The sequence below is a fragment of the Trematomus bernacchii genome, unplaced genomic scaffold (genome assembly GCF_902827165.1).
Source record: "Trematomus bernacchii unplaced genomic scaffold, fTreBer1.1, whole genome shotgun sequence".
In the NCBI taxonomy this organism is placed as follows: Eukaryota; Metazoa; Chordata; class Actinopteri; order Perciformes; family Nototheniidae; genus Trematomus; species Trematomus bernacchii.
Window position 1 is genome coordinate 1383125 of NW_022987735.1, and position 17871 is coordinate 1400995.

The 17871-nt window shown below is 40.9% G+C and overlaps 1 protein-coding gene across 4 annotated transcripts in view; it reads left to right on the top strand.

The window, feature by feature from the left end:
- LOC117494957 (contactin-1a-like) overlaps window positions 1–17871 on the top strand; it is a 65142-nt gene that overhangs the window by 44627 nt on the left and 2644 nt on the right. For 3 of the 4 annotated variants that reach the window (XM_034145984.1, XM_034145983.1, XM_034145985.1), the window contains exons 8-24: window positions 1785–1884; window positions 2316–2497; window positions 3235–3359; window positions 4850–4909; window positions 5617–5734; window positions 6041–6188; window positions 7090–7217; window positions 7862–8034; window positions 8858–8981; window positions 11632–11793; window positions 12125–12274; window positions 12867–12937; window positions 14048–14282; window positions 15214–15317; window positions 15743–15932; window positions 16349–16461; window positions 16543–16699. In XM_034145984.1, coding sequence (XP_034001875.1) covers window positions 1785–1884; window positions 2316–2497; window positions 3235–3359; window positions 4850–4909; window positions 5617–5734; window positions 6041–6188; window positions 7090–7217; window positions 7862–8034; window positions 8858–8981; window positions 11632–11793; window positions 12125–12274; window positions 12867–12937; window positions 14048–14282; window positions 15214–15317; window positions 15743–15932; window positions 16349–16461; window positions 16543–16699 — 2340 coding nt within the window. The remainder of the gene's footprint in view (window positions 1–1784; window positions 1885–2315; window positions 2498–3234; window positions 3360–4849; window positions 4910–5616; window positions 5735–6040; window positions 6189–7089; window positions 7218–7861; window positions 8035–8857; window positions 8982–11631; window positions 11794–12124; window positions 12275–12866; window positions 12938–14047; window positions 14283–15213; window positions 15318–15742; window positions 15933–16348; window positions 16462–16542; window positions 16700–17871) is intronic. The other variant, XM_034145986.1, reaches the window with a different exon arrangement.

The window sequence follows — 17871 nt, forward strand, 5'->3', positions numbered from 1 at the left end:
CAAAAGGGCTCGTTTTAAATGTGATAGGGTCACGCCATTGTTGTTGTCTTTAAATAAGATTTATGGGAACAAATTAGCTCAGAAGAAAACCTGCTTTGAGACTGAGGCAGAGTGTTATGAAACATTTACTGGAACATTAACATCTCCAGACATAAAGATAATAACCACACTGCTTCAGAGCTTTAGTTTGTTAATGCTCTTTATGTTTGCTTGACCATATGTAAGAGGTACCATTAAGACGACTCTTTAAATGTTTTTCCTTGTTGGGCTTCCAGGAATTTCCACTGTTGATATTGACTTTCATGATCATGTACTCGTGATGGCAGATATGTTTTTAAAAGTACTATCAGAGGAACACAAACGTCAATGTTCGTGCAACCTAAAAGGTCAGGATTAAAGCAGACTGTTTGTTTGGGCTTTCCCAAGCATGTGATGAAATGCCTTCTGGGTATGACGTAAGTCAGTATTTGACTTTATGTGTTTGGCAAGGGAGTGCGTCACTGTCTTTCATCTTTGGTTTTTGAAATGCTGTGCATACCAACAATTGGAAACACTGATTGCATTTGTCATGATAGATAATCCTCAGAGTTTAGTATTGTGGGGGAAACTTCTGTAGCAATGGAGAGTCAGGACTCAGAGAGACACGAGGAGAGCTGGAGCTTTGATGGCAAACACTGATGGTTTATTTGGAGTTACGGCCAGAGAATTGACAAAACAGGTGGTGTGTCACGAGTTGACACAGCGGTTGCCAAACCAATTCTGAAGAACTCTTTCTGTAGCTCGAGGTTTTAACTAGTTCGGAGTGCAATAATCAACATTCTTTATCAGTGAGACTAAACAATTATGGACCCTGAATCAAACTAGAGCTCTCGTCCATAGAAAAGAATGTGCGCCAGGGAACCTACGTCCCTGAACAGTAAACTACCTCATGGCGGCTTGTGCTCCGTCATAGACTGGCAACAACAATGCGCCCAAGCTGCCCCTCCTTAAGAGAGATAGCAGCAATACCCAAGGCCGTAGACCTATGCCATGGGAAAAGAGACAGTGAGAGGAGAAAATGATGAACTGGGTCAACATTTGAATACCTAAGCAAGTATCATCTACATTTTTACATTGAGTGGATTAACATTTATACTAGTATCACAGTTTTGATCTGTTTTTTGCAGTGTCATGGTCTTATTTTAGGAACTGGGATAATACCTTATATAAGATAAAGTATTGAGCTATGTTAGTGGTTGGCTGAAAAGTATAAAATCAGAATTGCAGAGGATACATTTCATTCTCTTAATTACAACTAAATACAAAAATGCTCTTTTACTTTAAATTAATTTAACTGGTTCTTCATCCTCTCCTACAATGTCTGAGATGTCAAAATATCAAAAACCCATCTAGATCCACTCAATATACTGCACAATCTAAACAGACACAGCATAGACAAAATCACGTTTAAAAGTTTTCTTAAAAAGTGAATTCTCTGAGTGAGGCAGCAAGAGATAAAGCCAGATAAAGTGTGCCAATGCAATTTGCTGGGATTATACAATCTTAAAAAAAGGCCTTAAATAAACCCTTTTACATAAGGCTTTTGGATTCTGTGTGCTTCAGTAGGACATCTGAGTAAAACAGTGATTAAACAGAAGTATATTTTGTTTGACCCACTTACAGTAGGTAATGACCAAAGGGGATTTGAAGGAACATCTTGCAACAAACACTGTGATGGTTACAATGAGCACTAAGTGTGTCGAGCACCTGAGTCATGGTTTATGGTCTGTTGCCTTTCCTCTCAGGTCCCATCAGGAAATACCCGGCTGACCTCAAAGTCAAGTTCCCAGACACCATTGCTTTGGTGAGGCACAACATCACATTGGAGTGCTTCGCTTTGGGGAAGTAAGTGTGACAGATCATTGGTTACCTTTCTTTGAAATGTGCTCAGTTTGGACTGACAATCTGTTATCAGCCAGTGAGTCTTATCTTATCATATTCAAGTGTCATAAACTGGATCACAGAGGAAAATTAAAATACATTAAGATAAAGTTTGAGAGTTTTTTTCTGCTTTGTCAGTAATAAATAATAGGGAATATATATACTTTGTTGATGCAATTGAATAAAATAACTAAATGTAAACGATGCAGCATATTATGACATACAGATATACGTAAATATTGACTTTGGACGATTAAATAAAAGACAATCTAAAGTAACATCTATGTCAATCCCTCAAATAACTATTTTAGTTCACCCTTGATGCACAGTACATTTTCTTTTTACTGCAGCGTATACTGCCCTGTTTTTTATTTCTCTCTCTCTGTCCTTCCCAGCCCCGTCCCTGAGATCCGCTGGAAGAAGCTAGACGGACAGATGCCACCCAATCACGAGGTGCGGATGGCGGGGGCTCATCTGCACCTGTACAACGTGCAGTTTGAAGACGGAGGCAGCTATCAGTGTGAGGCAGTGAACTCCAGAGGAAAGGACTACCACGCTGCACGTCTGTCTGTAGAAGGTGAGATATGTGTTGCACGTCATGTCTCCTTCTTCTCTTCCAACATTTGACAGGGAGTACAGGGCACTGATGTGTGGGGGTAACATCAAAAGCCTCTTCCTATCAGTACATTTCCCCATGTTTTTCCTTTCTTTTCTTTTTCTTAAAGGTCCCCTATTATACAATTTTTTATCAATATATTATAGGTCTCAGATATATACAAAACATGTCTCTGAAGTGTTTGGTTCCACTACCAAACAGATCATGCATTGTAGCATCCCATAATCCCCTCTGTTTCCGCCCTGTTTCAAGAGTGCTGATTCTGTGTCTGTTACTTTAGATGAAAATAAGGAGCCACTCCCCACGCCCCTCTGAGAGATATTTGGTTAAAAAGAACACAATGGTGCTCTAGGAGGAGATTCAGGTGATAAGGTGGGGGGGGTTACCTTGGTTGGTGATTGGCTAATGGTTACACAAGCCAGAAAATCGTTATGACATCATAAAGTGGCCAAAATCTGATCAGCTCATTTTCAGACAGGTTTTTATATAAATGGATCAGGACAAAAAGTGAGCGAATCTTTTTTTCCTGAAACTTTCAGAATCTCTTTCCACAGAGGGGACACATGTTTATGTATAAAATACATTAAAAAGTGGATTTTGCACAATAGGTGACCTTTAAGTTTCAAATCACATATTGTTTAGCAGCTTTGTAGTTTTCTCAGATTTTCCTCAAACACTGTTTCTCTGCTCATTTGCAGCGTTTCCTGAGTGGGTGCAGCACATCAGCAGCTCAGAGAAAGACCTCGGTAGGGATTACACCATGTCCTGCAAAGCAAGCGGCACACCTGAACCAAGCATTCGTTGGCTGATAAATGGAGAACCGGTAATATTAAAACTCATTTAAACACTGTGTGACATAAATGTTGATTTCATTATTGCTGTAATATACACAGAGCTCATTTGGCAACACTCAGTAGCTCAGCAGTGACAGGAAGCTGGCACCGTGGGTTCACATCATGTCAGGAGAAAGTACCTGTTGGTATTGAGTGTTTGCCAGCATGGGTTGTGTAGCTCTCCATAGAAACAACTGTCATCAGGCCTGGAAAATACCCAAGAGTAATAGTGACAGCAGCGGGGGTGGTTGTTTGATATATGCAGCTGGATATCATTATGCATTAATGAAATCCTCTCCCATACAAATAAATGGATTGTTACAGTACCTGAACATCATCTGTGGACATGGGCGTCGCAGCCATTATATGAGGGTGGGACAAGTCCCCCCCACTTTTTCAAATGATTAGTTTAGACCCCCCCACTTTTACTATGCGGAAAGTCCGTGAATCGGTCTATCCACTCGCCGCACTTTGTAGAGCGCTGTGTCAGTGCTTCACTATCAAATGAAATCCATTCCACTTGCTTATTGAGAGAATGCCCAAATCAATGAAACTCCGTGCCATGTTTTCACTGCTACTTTGTACCAAGGCAGATTCTCACATAGCGCGCGCATGTTCAAGGAGTGTTGTCATAGTTGGACAGCTCAGATCTGTTGTATGAAGCGATGCCGGTAGCGGAGGTAAGGCACACACACCAAATGTTCAGGAAATGGTTAATACAGCGAAAATCAAAGCTGACAATCTCTTGGTTTGATATGTTTTCTCCCCCAGACAACATGGACATAAGAACATTTTTTTCAAAGAAGAGGAAAGTAAGTCATCAGCTGGTAGCAGTTAACAGTGATGGCGGCGTCTCACTTCTGGAGAGGAGTTTCGTCTTTATGTCATGATAGAGAGATACAAATACTGAATAGTTTAGATGAGAAAAGGCATCGAAATGCCAGGTTACTAGTATTTATCATGTAAACAGGGAACTTGAATAACCCGATCTCTCTGTGCTCATGTAAACACCATATCCCCAATATGATCATAACCCGGGATAATACTCATAAACGGCTTACTGATGTCCATGTAGAGACGCAGTCAGTGTGTTTTACTGGAGCCTCAGTTCGATAAGAGATTCTTTTCTGAGTTCTTTAACTTAGGTACTCTCTCTCAAAATGGTAATGTGCATTATGTTTTAATTATACTTCTTATCATTCAGAAGCTTTTTCTGTGTGTTTATGTTTTACTGAGTGCTTATAGGCTATTTCCATCCCAGTATTCAGTTAACTATTTATTTTCTGTGCACATTACATAGACTAGCTAATATTCTACCTACTACTTGGGACTTTGAGTCTTCAAAATGTCCAATGTCACAGACTGGGACTTACTTTAGAGTCAGTTGTGTTTACATTCAGTATGACTTGTTATGATTCAATGTGAAAGAGTATACTGCTCAATAAATAATTATCACTTCACCACCTCTCTTGACATCTAGGCACTTGAGAGTGAGTCAGAGGCAGAATACAGGGACAGTGGAGAGAGGTCCATTGCTGAGGTGAGTGATGAAAGGGAAATGACAGTTGAGAGTAAATTGTGATGTGGACTCTCATCCCAGGATTTTAAGGAAATCAGTGGGGATATTGAACAGGAAACATTTCAGTCAAGGGGCATCATATGACCAATATAGACAGAAGAGCAACATTTATTTGAACATTTAAGTCAATGATACCATTCCTAGGTGAACTTAACATCCGTATGGAGTCAGATCAGTCTCAATATTAATAAATGCTCACAGAAGGATTCACAAATGTATTTTGCGATTTATATATAAATGACTCTCCACAACAATATCTCTCAATGCACTCACAAATATTTATTGTTGTATATAAATGTACAAAAAATGGGCATTTAAACTGCTTTTTATTCATTCAAAGACAGCTCTGAATTAATAATCAAATATGTTTCCTTTCTTTACTACTGAAATTACAAAATGTACCCATCATTTTCCTCATGCTAGTATAGCCACATAAAAGTATCAAACCACCTGTTAAAATGCACCAGAATACAGGAAATCTATATATTTTTTTCACCCCCCGTTAAAAATGTCCCCCCCACATTCAGGATGCTTCCTACGCCCATGTCTGTGGATGTCAACAATAGTTTGATTTCAATCATTTGCTTACTGTAGGCTACTAATAAACTGGAAATGGTGAAATGTCGTCTGATGATATTTTAACTTCACTCTCTTGTTATGATCCACAGTCCAACAGGAAAGACATGAGGTTCAGCAGCTTGGCGTTTGGTAATTCAGGGATGTACCAGTGCATTGCAGAAAATCACCACGGGATCATATATGCCAACGCAGAGCTGCGAGTGTATGGTGAGTCACACTTTGGCTACAGCCGAGGCACAAATGTCTGCATCAGAGATGGAAATGTCAAGGTTTAAACTAACTAATTGTAGCTCAGTAAGACTTAAAAAAACAACTTTTACATGGCTGAAAAAAACACGTATTGAGATTTTTTCCAAAAACGTAATTTGTTGTCTAAAGTAGCATGCACAATAAGTTAAAGCAGCACACTACACATTAAAGTGAATATAAAACGGGCTGTAAATATATGCATGCCTGCAGTTAATGCATATTCTACTAAGTTTGTGATGAATAATCCAATCTGTCCCTCCTCAGCGTGTGCTCCCACATTTAAACACAACCCATTGAAGGACTTGATGGCACCTAAAAATGGCCGTGTGGTGATTGAATGTCGACCAAAAGCGGCTCCAAAGCCCACCTTCTCCTGGAGCAAAGGCACCGAGCTGCTCTCCAACTCTACCAGGTGAGCGCTCTCTAAATAAACAGCATACTTCCTTTTGTCTTTTTATACGTACATATTGTTTATTCATTCAGAGTGGTTTATCACGGCAGAGTTTTCCTTTGTACTGCAGTTTTAAATGCAAATATTCATCATGCTTTTTCTGTGACTGAGAGACACATCTGGGTCATACAGTATCACCTCAAGGACGAGTGTCTGAGAAAGGAATGTCTCTCGACTCTAGAGGGGATCCGCTCTGGAAAACAGTAAGGGGATATTAGGGATCTAAATCAGCTCTAGATATCCTAAATTTACTTTGTGCCAGTAAAGTCTTTAGAGCTGTTGTTTGTCAGCGCCGGCTGAGCACTGCTCTGCTGTCTGTCAGCGGCTGACATTAAGCTCATTCTCAAGCTCATCAGCATGGACAGACCGGATGTGTAAACCCTGTCTTGTGCTCCTCACTGAAAAAAACAAGCCTAATCTGTGAGCTCTAAAACCCCAAAACCTTTCCCCCACCCTACACCCCCCCCCATGCACCACAGTAACTCACATAGAGGAGGTGCAGCAAAATGACTATGCAGCTAATGCCTTATTATTAATCTCTATGGTGACTGTCTGTGTGGAGTAGTGCTGGGGCAGCAGGCACCATGCTATTTTTCATGCATGAATATGAAATATGCAGAAGAAAATCAAACAATATTGCCTTGCTGTTAGCTCAATTTAATGTTGCTGAATAGTTTCAAGTTCACATTCTGTTTCTTGAAAAGCCCTACATCCCATTAGGGAACTGCCTACTACTTTCATCAATTTTCATCATGCATAGGAAAACATACTCTGGACTTTTGACCTCCATATCGTGCTGAATATTTTATATTACAGCTCTTTCTCAACAGTGTGTGAAGAATGAATTATTTTTCCTTCTCAGGGTGTTCATCTTGGAGGATGGGAGCCTGGAGATCCTCAACGTGACGCGGGCAGATAAAGGACGCTACACCTGCTTCGCCGAGAACGACCGGGGCAAGGCCAACAGCACGGGGGATCTGTTGGTCACAGGTAATGAAGACATGCCAAATTAATAACTCTCTTTAGACTTCTTGTTTCCAGTGATGCTTTGACCTTTGCTGGCAATCATTCCTGTCACTCTGGGTCCAAGCAAACAGCCCTGACCTCCAAATGTCTACTGTTGAATTATGTCCCTCTGAGCAGAGTGACAGTATACAGGCTGGATATTCAGTCGCTCCCCAAGGACAGAGGCGTGAGGGGATTGCTTTGGATTAGAGTAGATGTGACCTTACACTGTTCAATGAGAAATGAGAAAAATTGTTTGAATTATGAACCTTTTTTGAGACAGTTTTATTGAATAGCAAATAATCAAATTGCTATGAGCTATTTTTTCTTTAGACATGAAATCCCAGACGTCACACCTCTATTTATAGCTCTTTTCTGCCCTCTTCTGGACATTTGTGCACATTGAACAGTTCTAGTTATTTAACACTAATTTACACATCATCAGAGTACTGTACCACAGATGTGTCTACTTCAGTATTTGACTGTTTGGATTCCTAAGTAAGTCACCTGTTATTTGTTTTAATCTATTAAATCACATTTCCATTTCGTACCTTAATGAAGTTTCTACTCCTGGATTGATCTATTTTTCATCATCACTGATACTCTCATCCCCTTGCGTTCCTCCCCAGATTCCACTAAGATCACGTTGGCACCGGCCAATGCTGACGTCAAAGTGGGTGAGACCATCGCGATGCAGTGTGCAGCGTCACATGACACCACTCTTGACATCACCTTCATCTGGTCCCTGGATGGCCGGGTGATTGACCTACACAAGGAAAGCCAACATTATGAACGCACCCTGGTGAGACATGATGCTGGTCCTCAAGTATTTTAAAGAAACGTTTACATAAATAATCGAAGTTTAGCGCCAACTCTACCCAAACCGCTCAGCTCAGCTCCAGCCTGGAGTCATATTTCAAGTTGTGTCAATGTCCGTAGTATTTTTATTGGAATACCTGAAATGGAAAAGTACAGCCTGCTTTAAATGTGTATGATTCCAAAAGTCATTTCTCATCCCTGTCCTGAGTGGAATAGTGCATTTTATATCAATTTAATAGCAATTTCCGCTTACATCCATTATTGTTGACATGACTCACTTTGGCTCTAAGTGCAGCTCAAAGCATCAGTTAGCGGTTAGCATTTCTCATTTGTCACTCTGCGTGCCAAGTGGGCAAACGCTATTATGATTGTGATTGATGATACTCCATTTTTGTACACAAGGAGGATTTTCCCCTCGTAGAAATGGGGTCCAGGAGTTACAGATACTGTTTGTGTTGCAATTGCAAAGCCAATTTGACTCTCAAACAGAGTTAAATGCAGTCATGTATTTTAAAGTCGATTTCTGTGATGGTTTAACCTTTCTGCAGCGAGAGTGCTAATAAGAGCTAACACTGTCTGGAACTTGACATTTCCTCATAGGAAAACAGGTGAAGACCTTTAGCTTCAAGCCCATGTTCAGTTCACCTAATTGGATGCTCACGTTTTGTCTTGAAGGATTACCTTAGTGATTGAAATGTCCTTTTTCATATTTTTGACACATTACAATTGTGCTCCGACAGGAACACAGAGGGAAAGCTTTGCTGAGGTCCTCAATGAACTGTTGTCTGTTTTGTTTTTGTATGCAGAATGGAAGTTCAAACGGTGAGCTGCTGATTAAGAACGTCCATCTGAAGCACACTGGACGCTACACCTGCACTGCCCAGACCCCCATCGACAACATGACCGCCTCGGCCCACCTGGTTGTCAGGGGTGAGTCATAAATGATGCAGTTACACTGTATATAAAATGATGCAAAATCTCTGAAGACATATTTTATCAATTTACTCTGAGAGATGGGGATTCACTTTTAAACTATATTCTCGGTCAAAGTTCTCACAGTTGTTTTATAATTTTTATAAGAGATTTCTGTAATTTGTGTTTTATTTTATTATCATTCTTGGATTGTTTGGGTACTGCATCAAATCGGATTGAACTCTGCCAACTCAGACCTGATAAAGCAGCGGTTTTTGACTGTTAAACTCCTAATAACTAGCTATTAAAATGTAATATTTGATGGTTACTTTTGAATGAATATATAATGTTTTATAGAAATACAAACGATTAAAGCCAAGTTTCCTAGGGGTTTGATTCGAGCTTATTAAACTGAACCGAAGACAAAATCATTCCACACTTCATCAGACACATATTTCTACACTACTCATTAAAATGTTTCCCCAACTCCTTATTGTCAGACCACGTGTTGGAAAAAAGGCAAAGTAGACAGAGTACGTTATCCAGTGCATGTTCGAATATGAGTTAATTTCTTCAAAGTAACCAGACCGTAGCTGTTATTGCCAGATAACCTTTCGACCCTGAGACCCAATGCGAAGGAAATCAAAAGAGAAAGAGCCAGAAAAAGGTTTTAATTCAGGAACTCAGCCAGGCAAAGACGATTGGGTTGGGTTTTTCTGGTTTTAGAAATAGTTGTAGAGTTGATTAAATTGAATGGAGCATTAGGAAGGGTTTTGAATGCGTGTCAGCGCCCACTTGTCTTCATTATAACTGAATAAAGTAACACTTTTTGTAGGGCTGTGAGCATAACAGCAACTACCCTGTTTGTGGAAATCAGTTGTGTAATGCCATGTGATGAGTATTTGATTACTTAAGTGTGTAGATCATCATAGATTTCTTTCTTTAATCACAGTGTTTTGATACAGAGTGCTGATGATTTCACTTCTTACTCTCCCAGCCACATACGGACGTCAACACGTGCAAAACAAACACTGCCCCTCTTCCGCTGCACTCTGTCTGTCATCTACTGTATTTCACCTCCTGGATGATTCATTAGGCTCTGTTTTCAGCCTCCACTTCCTGATGAGTGAGGGCTTGCCTTACAGCCTCCCCTCGGGTCCTGAAACAGGCCTAGTGTTGGTGGACAAAGGGCCTCTTCAGAGAGCAACCCAAGAACTCTTAGCAGTGCTCTGGTTGCCGGTGATCCCTGTTGTGCGCTGGGTGTGCTGCCGCCGCTGCTGCTTTCTGAGCAGGTGTTGACAGATGGCCAGGTGAAAGCACAGCAGCTGACTGTAACGTTTCCCAGAGTAGAAGCAAAACACAGGCCCTGGGCCGCTCCTAATGGAGTGCCAAATGCCAGCGGTCCGGAGCGCAGCCAGGGAGAGATGAAAGACGGCCATTTATCACGGCAGATGAGGAAGCAGATCTGCGTCAGGAGATCGCCCGAGCTAAAGACACAGCTCTGCACCTGTAGCTTGTTATTAGTAGGGATTTCAGATAGGGAGAAGAGCTGTTTTCATATGACGGGTGTGTGTGTTATTCTAGGGTAATGTTACAGTCTTGCCTGAAACCGTGTTGAAATGTGGCCGGGTTAATGTAATTGTCTCTGGATTATGAAAACTATCCATGAACTTTATTAAACAGTAGATTCAAGGCTTTTATTGTCATTTGTACATAGCTACAGTGTAGTTATGTCAACAGTGCAACACAATAAAACAAATAAAATAGTGCAAGTAGATACAAATAAAATTGAATAGAAATAGTGCAAGAATAGTCTCTATACAAGTAATTGGAATGTGATATATTAGATAAATAGTATGTCAGTAAGTTTAAAACACTCATCAGTTCAAACATGTTGCCAGGCTAGTTGTTTGTGACTGTTGTACGGACATTTAAAATGTGCATGTACTTTTCATTTCTTGCAATGAGATTTTTCACCGTCTTTGCTTTCACTCCTTAGGCGAGGGGAAGCTGAAGGGTCAGAAGCTTTGGATTTCTAATCGCCTTACTTGTCTCAGCTTAGTTTCAAGACTTTAAAAAAAAAAAGTAAATCCTGGCTGATGTCTGAGGCTGCGGGTTGGGAAGCTAACCTTGATACAGTCTGGCTTTTCTATTAGGCCGTTTTTATGTTCCTTAGGAAGAATCCAGGAGAGCAGGAGGACCAACAGAAACACTGGATTCAAACGCTTGTGCTTAAGTTTTAGTTCGTACATGTCAATGGGCTTTAAGATGTAATGTCTTAATCCATCATTCTTCGCTGATGTCTTTTAAAGTAGAAGAATGTAAGGGTTTGATGTGCTGTGTTTCATATGCAGTCAGCTTTTTGAAGACTGGTGTTGAAGTATAAAGTTGATAAACGGTTCAGTACCGTAGCTAAGAATTTCCCCATGAGCTTGAATAAGATGAAGCTCTGTTAGTAGAACTATACCCTCTTTCTGTCTGTCTTTGTGATTAATTAAATGTTCACTATCTGCTATCGGGAAAAGTTCAAAGTTATCCTGTTAGAGGATTTGTACTTGTGAAGGGTAAGGGACAGTGTCGCTAAACTCAACACATCTTTGCGGCCACACTGTTCATCATCCATCAAATAACCCTTTTAACGTGTCTCTTATTATTTTCTGTACCTCAGGTCCCCCCGGAGCCCCAGGTGGGGTGCGAGTGATGAACAAAACTGACAAGAGTGTAATGTTGCAGTGGAGCCGCGGAGCAGACAACCACAACCCCATCACCAAATATACCATCCAGTACAGGGACTCCTTCTCAAAGGATGTCTGGAAGAATGCCACGACATGTGAGAAACTCCAGCACACTGCTTTGTCAAATAAACACTGCGAGCTAAATGCTGAGCTGGCACTGGTGTTACAATCATTTGGGTCATGCCACATAGTTATACTTTAGGCCTATACAGTTGTAAATGTGACTTTAAAAATGGCTAAAGTCATGCCTCAAGGACCTCAAATATAGGAATTGACTCCAAAAATGAAACTTTATTGTTGTTTTAAGAACATTGTTGTTAAATAGAGGGATAGCATAACCTATGGTGTACATTATTTGAACATACCGTGCTATAACCCTGACAATTTGGCACTGTACATTAAAATCTGTGTTTTTTTTTTCTCTAGCTCCTGCAGATGTAGAAGGGAATACAGAGATGACCACAGTGGCGGATCTGATCCCCTGGATTGAGTACGAGTTCAGAGTGATCGCCACCAGCACCTTGGGGACAGGAGAGCCAAGCAGCCCGTCACATAAAGAGAAAACCCTGGAAGCAAGTAAGATAATGTCCTGACTTTGAGCTACCATTCATCCATAAGAGTATCCAGTATGAAGCCTCAGAGTTACTTGAAAGGTCATGGAAATGAGCTCCTACAATCCAGCTTTCCATTCTGTTATTTATTCTTTTTAGCACTGTTTACTTACGCTAAGTATCGCTGCAGAAATGAGTCAGCAGAAATCCCATGAAGCTGTACTTCCTACAGCAGCAGCCGGCTGCCAAACTCACCACACAAACCGCTACAAATGAGCACTTTGCTGAAACTGTATACTGAAATTCAATTATAAAATGGAAATCACAGGCCTACTCTGACCTTTCTTAAAACAATAACCATACCTTGAGAGTTAGCTACTAAACTCGAGGCAAAACAAGAGAACCTTTGCCTCTCTGTTTCCTTCAGTGGCAAGATTCCCAAATTGACATAAAGGTGTTGCATTTGGCTCAGGTGAAGATATTGATATTGTGTTTGCAGAGGGAGGATGTGTCAGTACTGCTGCCAGGGATAGGTTACAGCCTGTGTGGGTTGGCGTTGTTTGTGTGGATTCTAAGCATGTGGGCTCAGAGTTTTTGCTGTTGCCGTCTCATTGTAGTTCCTGTGGTGGCGCCCTCTGATGTGGGCGGTGGCGGAGGGACCAACAGAGAGCTGACCATCACGTGGACGGTGAGTGTGGACTTTCCACTGGGAAAAGTGTCAAAACATACAGTTAGCTCAAAGAAAGCTCAAAGAAAGGAGACACGAGGCCATTTTCTCACAGTAACGTGTGAGGAGAATCTTTTCTTAGAATGATAATAACCTTTATTCCAGAGCATCAAAGTTGTAAAATTCCTTTACAAAAGAAGAAGACACATGCTTAAACAAAGCAAATATAATTAAATTAAACAAATATAGTTGGACAATAGAAAACTGAAGGATAACACAGCTATTACAGTGAGATGCAGGCCCAAGGGAGATTTAAAAAAATAAAAAAAGAATATGGATAGACACATTCTCATGACTCTGATGCATTTTATTTTACCTTAAACTAAAATAAGTGTTGTTAATCTCATACAAAACAATCACCACCAACAAAAAAATCAATGTGTTACCAGAATCATTTCCCCGCCGCAGCCTTTGATGAATTAGCTCTCATGGGTAAATTGCCTTTTGCTTGGCTTACTCATTGCTTTTCAACCCCCGAGCAGCTGGAGGATAAGATGTGTTTAGAGGTTAGCGGCAGTGCCTAATGCAGGCATGTCTTACCCAACATATGCTGTGAGAATAAGAGCAGAGTGCCATCGAAGAAAATGAGGCATGAGGACAAATCAAGAGGGACGAGCCAGAAAAGTGTCACAACTTTTTGTAAATTACTCAAAGAGTGTGAACATGATCTTATTAGTGCAATATGCTTTAAATAAAAAATAAAAAAGTTATAAAATAGCATACATACAGCAGTGATACAGATTCCTGTGGGATGGATATAATGCTTCATTTCAGGTGTCCAACTAGAAAAGACAATATAACCGAGTAAGGACAGGCAAAACAGGACCGATAAGAAATAGATACATAAATAAAACATTGAATAAAAAATACAAATAATAATGATTAACAAGGTAAAAGGATCACCTACATGTACGGTACAATTAATAGTGTTTAGAATCCCTCAACCCCCCTCCCCACCCCCTTTTTTTTGTATCTTGCTGTTAAACCTAGTATATAGCATTAGCATGAATATATGATGCATCATTTTGATTGTGGAAACTTCGGTTCGATTTTGGATGTTTCTGTCATCAGCCTGTACAGCCGCAGTACTACTATGGGCCTAACTTTGGCTACATTGTGGCCTTCAAACCACACGATGGAGCGGAGTGGATGCGGGTGACGCTGGCCGACCCCCAGGCCAAGCACTACGTCCACAAAGACGCCGCCATCCCTGCATCCACGGAGTTTCAAGTCAAGGTCAAAGCGTTCAACAGCAGAGGAGAGGGACCCTTCAGCCTAACAGCCAGCATTTACTCTGCACAGGACGGTAAGCACTGGAGAGATGTACAACTCTCACCGCTGAAGCATACAAAATGAAAATGTGCTGCGCTGATATACCCGGTGCTGTTTTCACACAGGATGAGGAACTCTCCAGTATGCCAACACTCTGCTATTACAATCTGTCAGTGTCAGCTACTTACCACTAGCAGGGTTTCCAATGGAGTGGGACTCATTTAATAAAAGTTCTCATGTATAGTTGTGAGGAATTTTAATACCCCCTTGAAAGTGAACCCATCTTCCCCTCTCTCCGCCTCTCCCTGCGGGGGGATTATCATGATCTATGTAGCATGAACCAGAAAGCTGATAATTCGCCTAAGGATGCAAAGCATTTAGCCTAGTTATTAACTTCCACTGACAGACAGTTGAGATAACCACTGGCAACCCAGACATGATAGGTTACAGAGATGCCCCGTTGCCATGGTAACCCACTTTGGGAACGCTTGCCGTTTGAGCGTCTGTGATTTTATAGCGAAGCCTGCAACATTGCTCTGCCTCCAGGGGTGTGACCATTTGTTTCTGTGTGCTGGTGGTGCAGAATTGATTTTGTGCGTTTGTTTCTGTGTGCAACACGATGACAGTATGTGATGAGTTGTCGTTTCAAGGCCCCGCATGACAATTTATTTTCAAAGTGACAGTATCCTGGCAGGGACAGCCAACACACAGTGTATAACCGGCCAATAATTCTCGGAGAAGTGTCTCTGGCCCATTGTAGGAACGCTGGCCAAGAGTGATTTTTACTAAAATGATGCCTGAGCACTACTGAGAGAGAAATGTAGCATTGGTGGATAGTTTATAGTCAGGGTAACTAATGGATCCATTAGTGTATCAATATGTTCATACATATAAAATACTTTGGAGTTTTCTGTAAAGATGGTTCTCTTACTGCACCCTTTTCACCAAACTGTGTCTCTCCTCAGCTCCATCTGAAGCTCCTGTCATTGTGGATGGCAAATCTCTCTCTGCCACAGAAGGCACCGTGCGCTGGCTGCATCTCGCACAGAGCAATATAGACGGATACCAGGTCAGTAGAACATAGGGTGGAGGGGTAAGACGGTTCGGCTCATGTTGCAGCTTGGAAAATATCTTTGTGATTTGGTTTTTAACTACTGTTTTCAGACATCATGGCCGGTAACAATCACAACACAGATTTCAATCTCTAAATACTTTTTTATTTGATTTCTTTATGCATTACTAGAAACATGTTGCTCTATACATGTAGTAGCCATTTTTTCCTAAAGATATTTTCCTTTTCTGTTTTTATCAACCATTAATTTCTGCACGGTTCTATAAATGAACTTTAACCGATCTGAAGTCTATTTATTTACCTGTTTATGACATCTATCTTTCTCCTCATGCTTTAAATTAGTTCTTAGACGTGTCGTAAAAGCTAGACTTAATAACCGAGCCGATGTTGGATCCTCTGACCTCTGCTCCTCTGTGTCCCAGGTGAAGTACTGGAGGAGTGAAGAGGACAGTGAGGGGGGGGCCCAGAGGGTGGTGGTCAGCGCCAATGAGAACAGCACCAGGCTGGAGGGCATGAAGCCCTTCTCCTACTACCTGGTGGAGGTCCGGGCGTACAACTCTGCAGGATTTGGGCCGGCCAGCGAGCCCTTCCAGATCCTCACCAAGAGACCCCGTATGTTGTGCTTCAAAGCAGTTTAGCATTGACATGCAGCTAACGACATGTAAAACATGTACTGTATCTTAGAGTCATGTTTAGTCCCTACTTACAATATACTATTATTATACAAATACACCTGTGTGTATATTGTAATATACATTTTATATATTGCAGTACAATGTGCACATTTTTACTTTAACTTCTTACAGTATGTTTATATACAAAAAATGTTTTAATCTTTTATCTGAATTTTTTTACTTTAACTTATGTCATATTTTATTATTGGACATTTTGTATTCTGTTTAATTTGATTCATTTATTTACAAATCACAGTTTTCCATGGGATAAATAAAGTATTCAGATTCTGTTTGACAACAATATCATTCAATTTAATTAAACCATTTTTTCCTTTTTTTTTGGTGTCTTAACAGCTCCAAGTCGAGCTCCCAAAATAATTGGGAAAAAGATTAAAGGCGACAAATTGAATATCGCCTGGGAAATGGTGGAACCGATTGGTAACGAGGCGTCGATAAATGGTTATAAAGTGGGTACAGCACTACTTTTATACACACTGTAAACAGAAGCTGCTCCTTTCATTTCTAATACATGACATGTTTGTACCCAGGTGCTGTACAGGCGGCAGGGGCACACCGAGAATACGCTGTTCGTAACCAACAAGGAGTACATCAACCTCCCCCTGCCCGAAGGGGGGAACTGGGTGGTGGAGGTCCGGGCGTTCACAGAGGGGGGGGATGGGGCCGTGTCACAAATCTACGTCACAGGTAACAAACACACTCCACCATTAATTCCTGCTCTCTGTTTACAATGCTGAATAATGTGGTAGTCGTATAATGTTTGTGTTTAAGTTGGTTCCATTTGATCCAAAACAAATGAAATGCACGTATACAGAAACCAAACTGAATATCTCACTTCTTAGACCACACCTTCTTCAAGCTTGACAACCAATCAAACTTTTTTTGGCAAAGACAGAAAAAGATAAGCTTGAATAAAAAAAGTAGAATACAAATCTTGAATTTTAAGGTCTTTTTAACGTATCACTTATAGACAAAATAAGAATATGTAATGATCCGTCAGTTACTTCAAATTTTGATATTGCATAAATTAAATGAACATCGCATTTTTTGGTTGTCTAAGTTGCCTGAGTTTGATTTGTTGTTTATGGTCATCTTTGTTCTAATAAAGTAAAAAAATAAAAAGGTGGCAGAAAAGCCGATGACACTTAACAACTTACTTCTTTAGAAGAAAGACCCTTTCTTTCAATTGTGTGTTGTGTTAAATGAACACTGAAATTAAATCTAGTTGAGTGAGAGTGTAATCTCTTGCGGAGGATACCACTGTATTCTGTCTTCACCTGGGTTTAGTTTCACATCAGTGGAACATAAATAAAGAAAGCCTTCAGTTATCAAATCACATTTTAAATCTACACTGCTGAAGGGACACTGTTCATTCCTGGCCTGCCATTTGCTACTGAGATTATCCAAGGTTCAAAGTTGGCGCTGGGTTATCATCTGTCACAGCTAGAGGGTTCCCATGGGCCGCCGCAGCGCTGACACTCGGGGTTTCAGACTTTAGATTGGGGGGGGGGGGGGGGCTGAGATGGGAAACGTTACAGTCCGTGACTAAAGCCTTGATAGCCCCCTCTCCGGCTGATGGACTGACAGGTAGGCTGACTGGATGGAGGAGGCCTTAAGCCCCTGTAATTGATCTTGATGAGTAGAGGAAACCCCTCCTGTGCTTTTCCTTATCCCTTATCGCTCAGTGCAGACCCACCTGACAGCTCGATTTCACAGACCCGGGAATTTAATCTGTGGGGGATTTCAAATGCAGGGCATTGACAAATGAAGGGGCATTTTAGGTGATCTCAGCACAGACGGGGTATACTATCACACTTCAGGCACCAAACATGGTTTTTAGTTTGATGGATGAGAGCAAG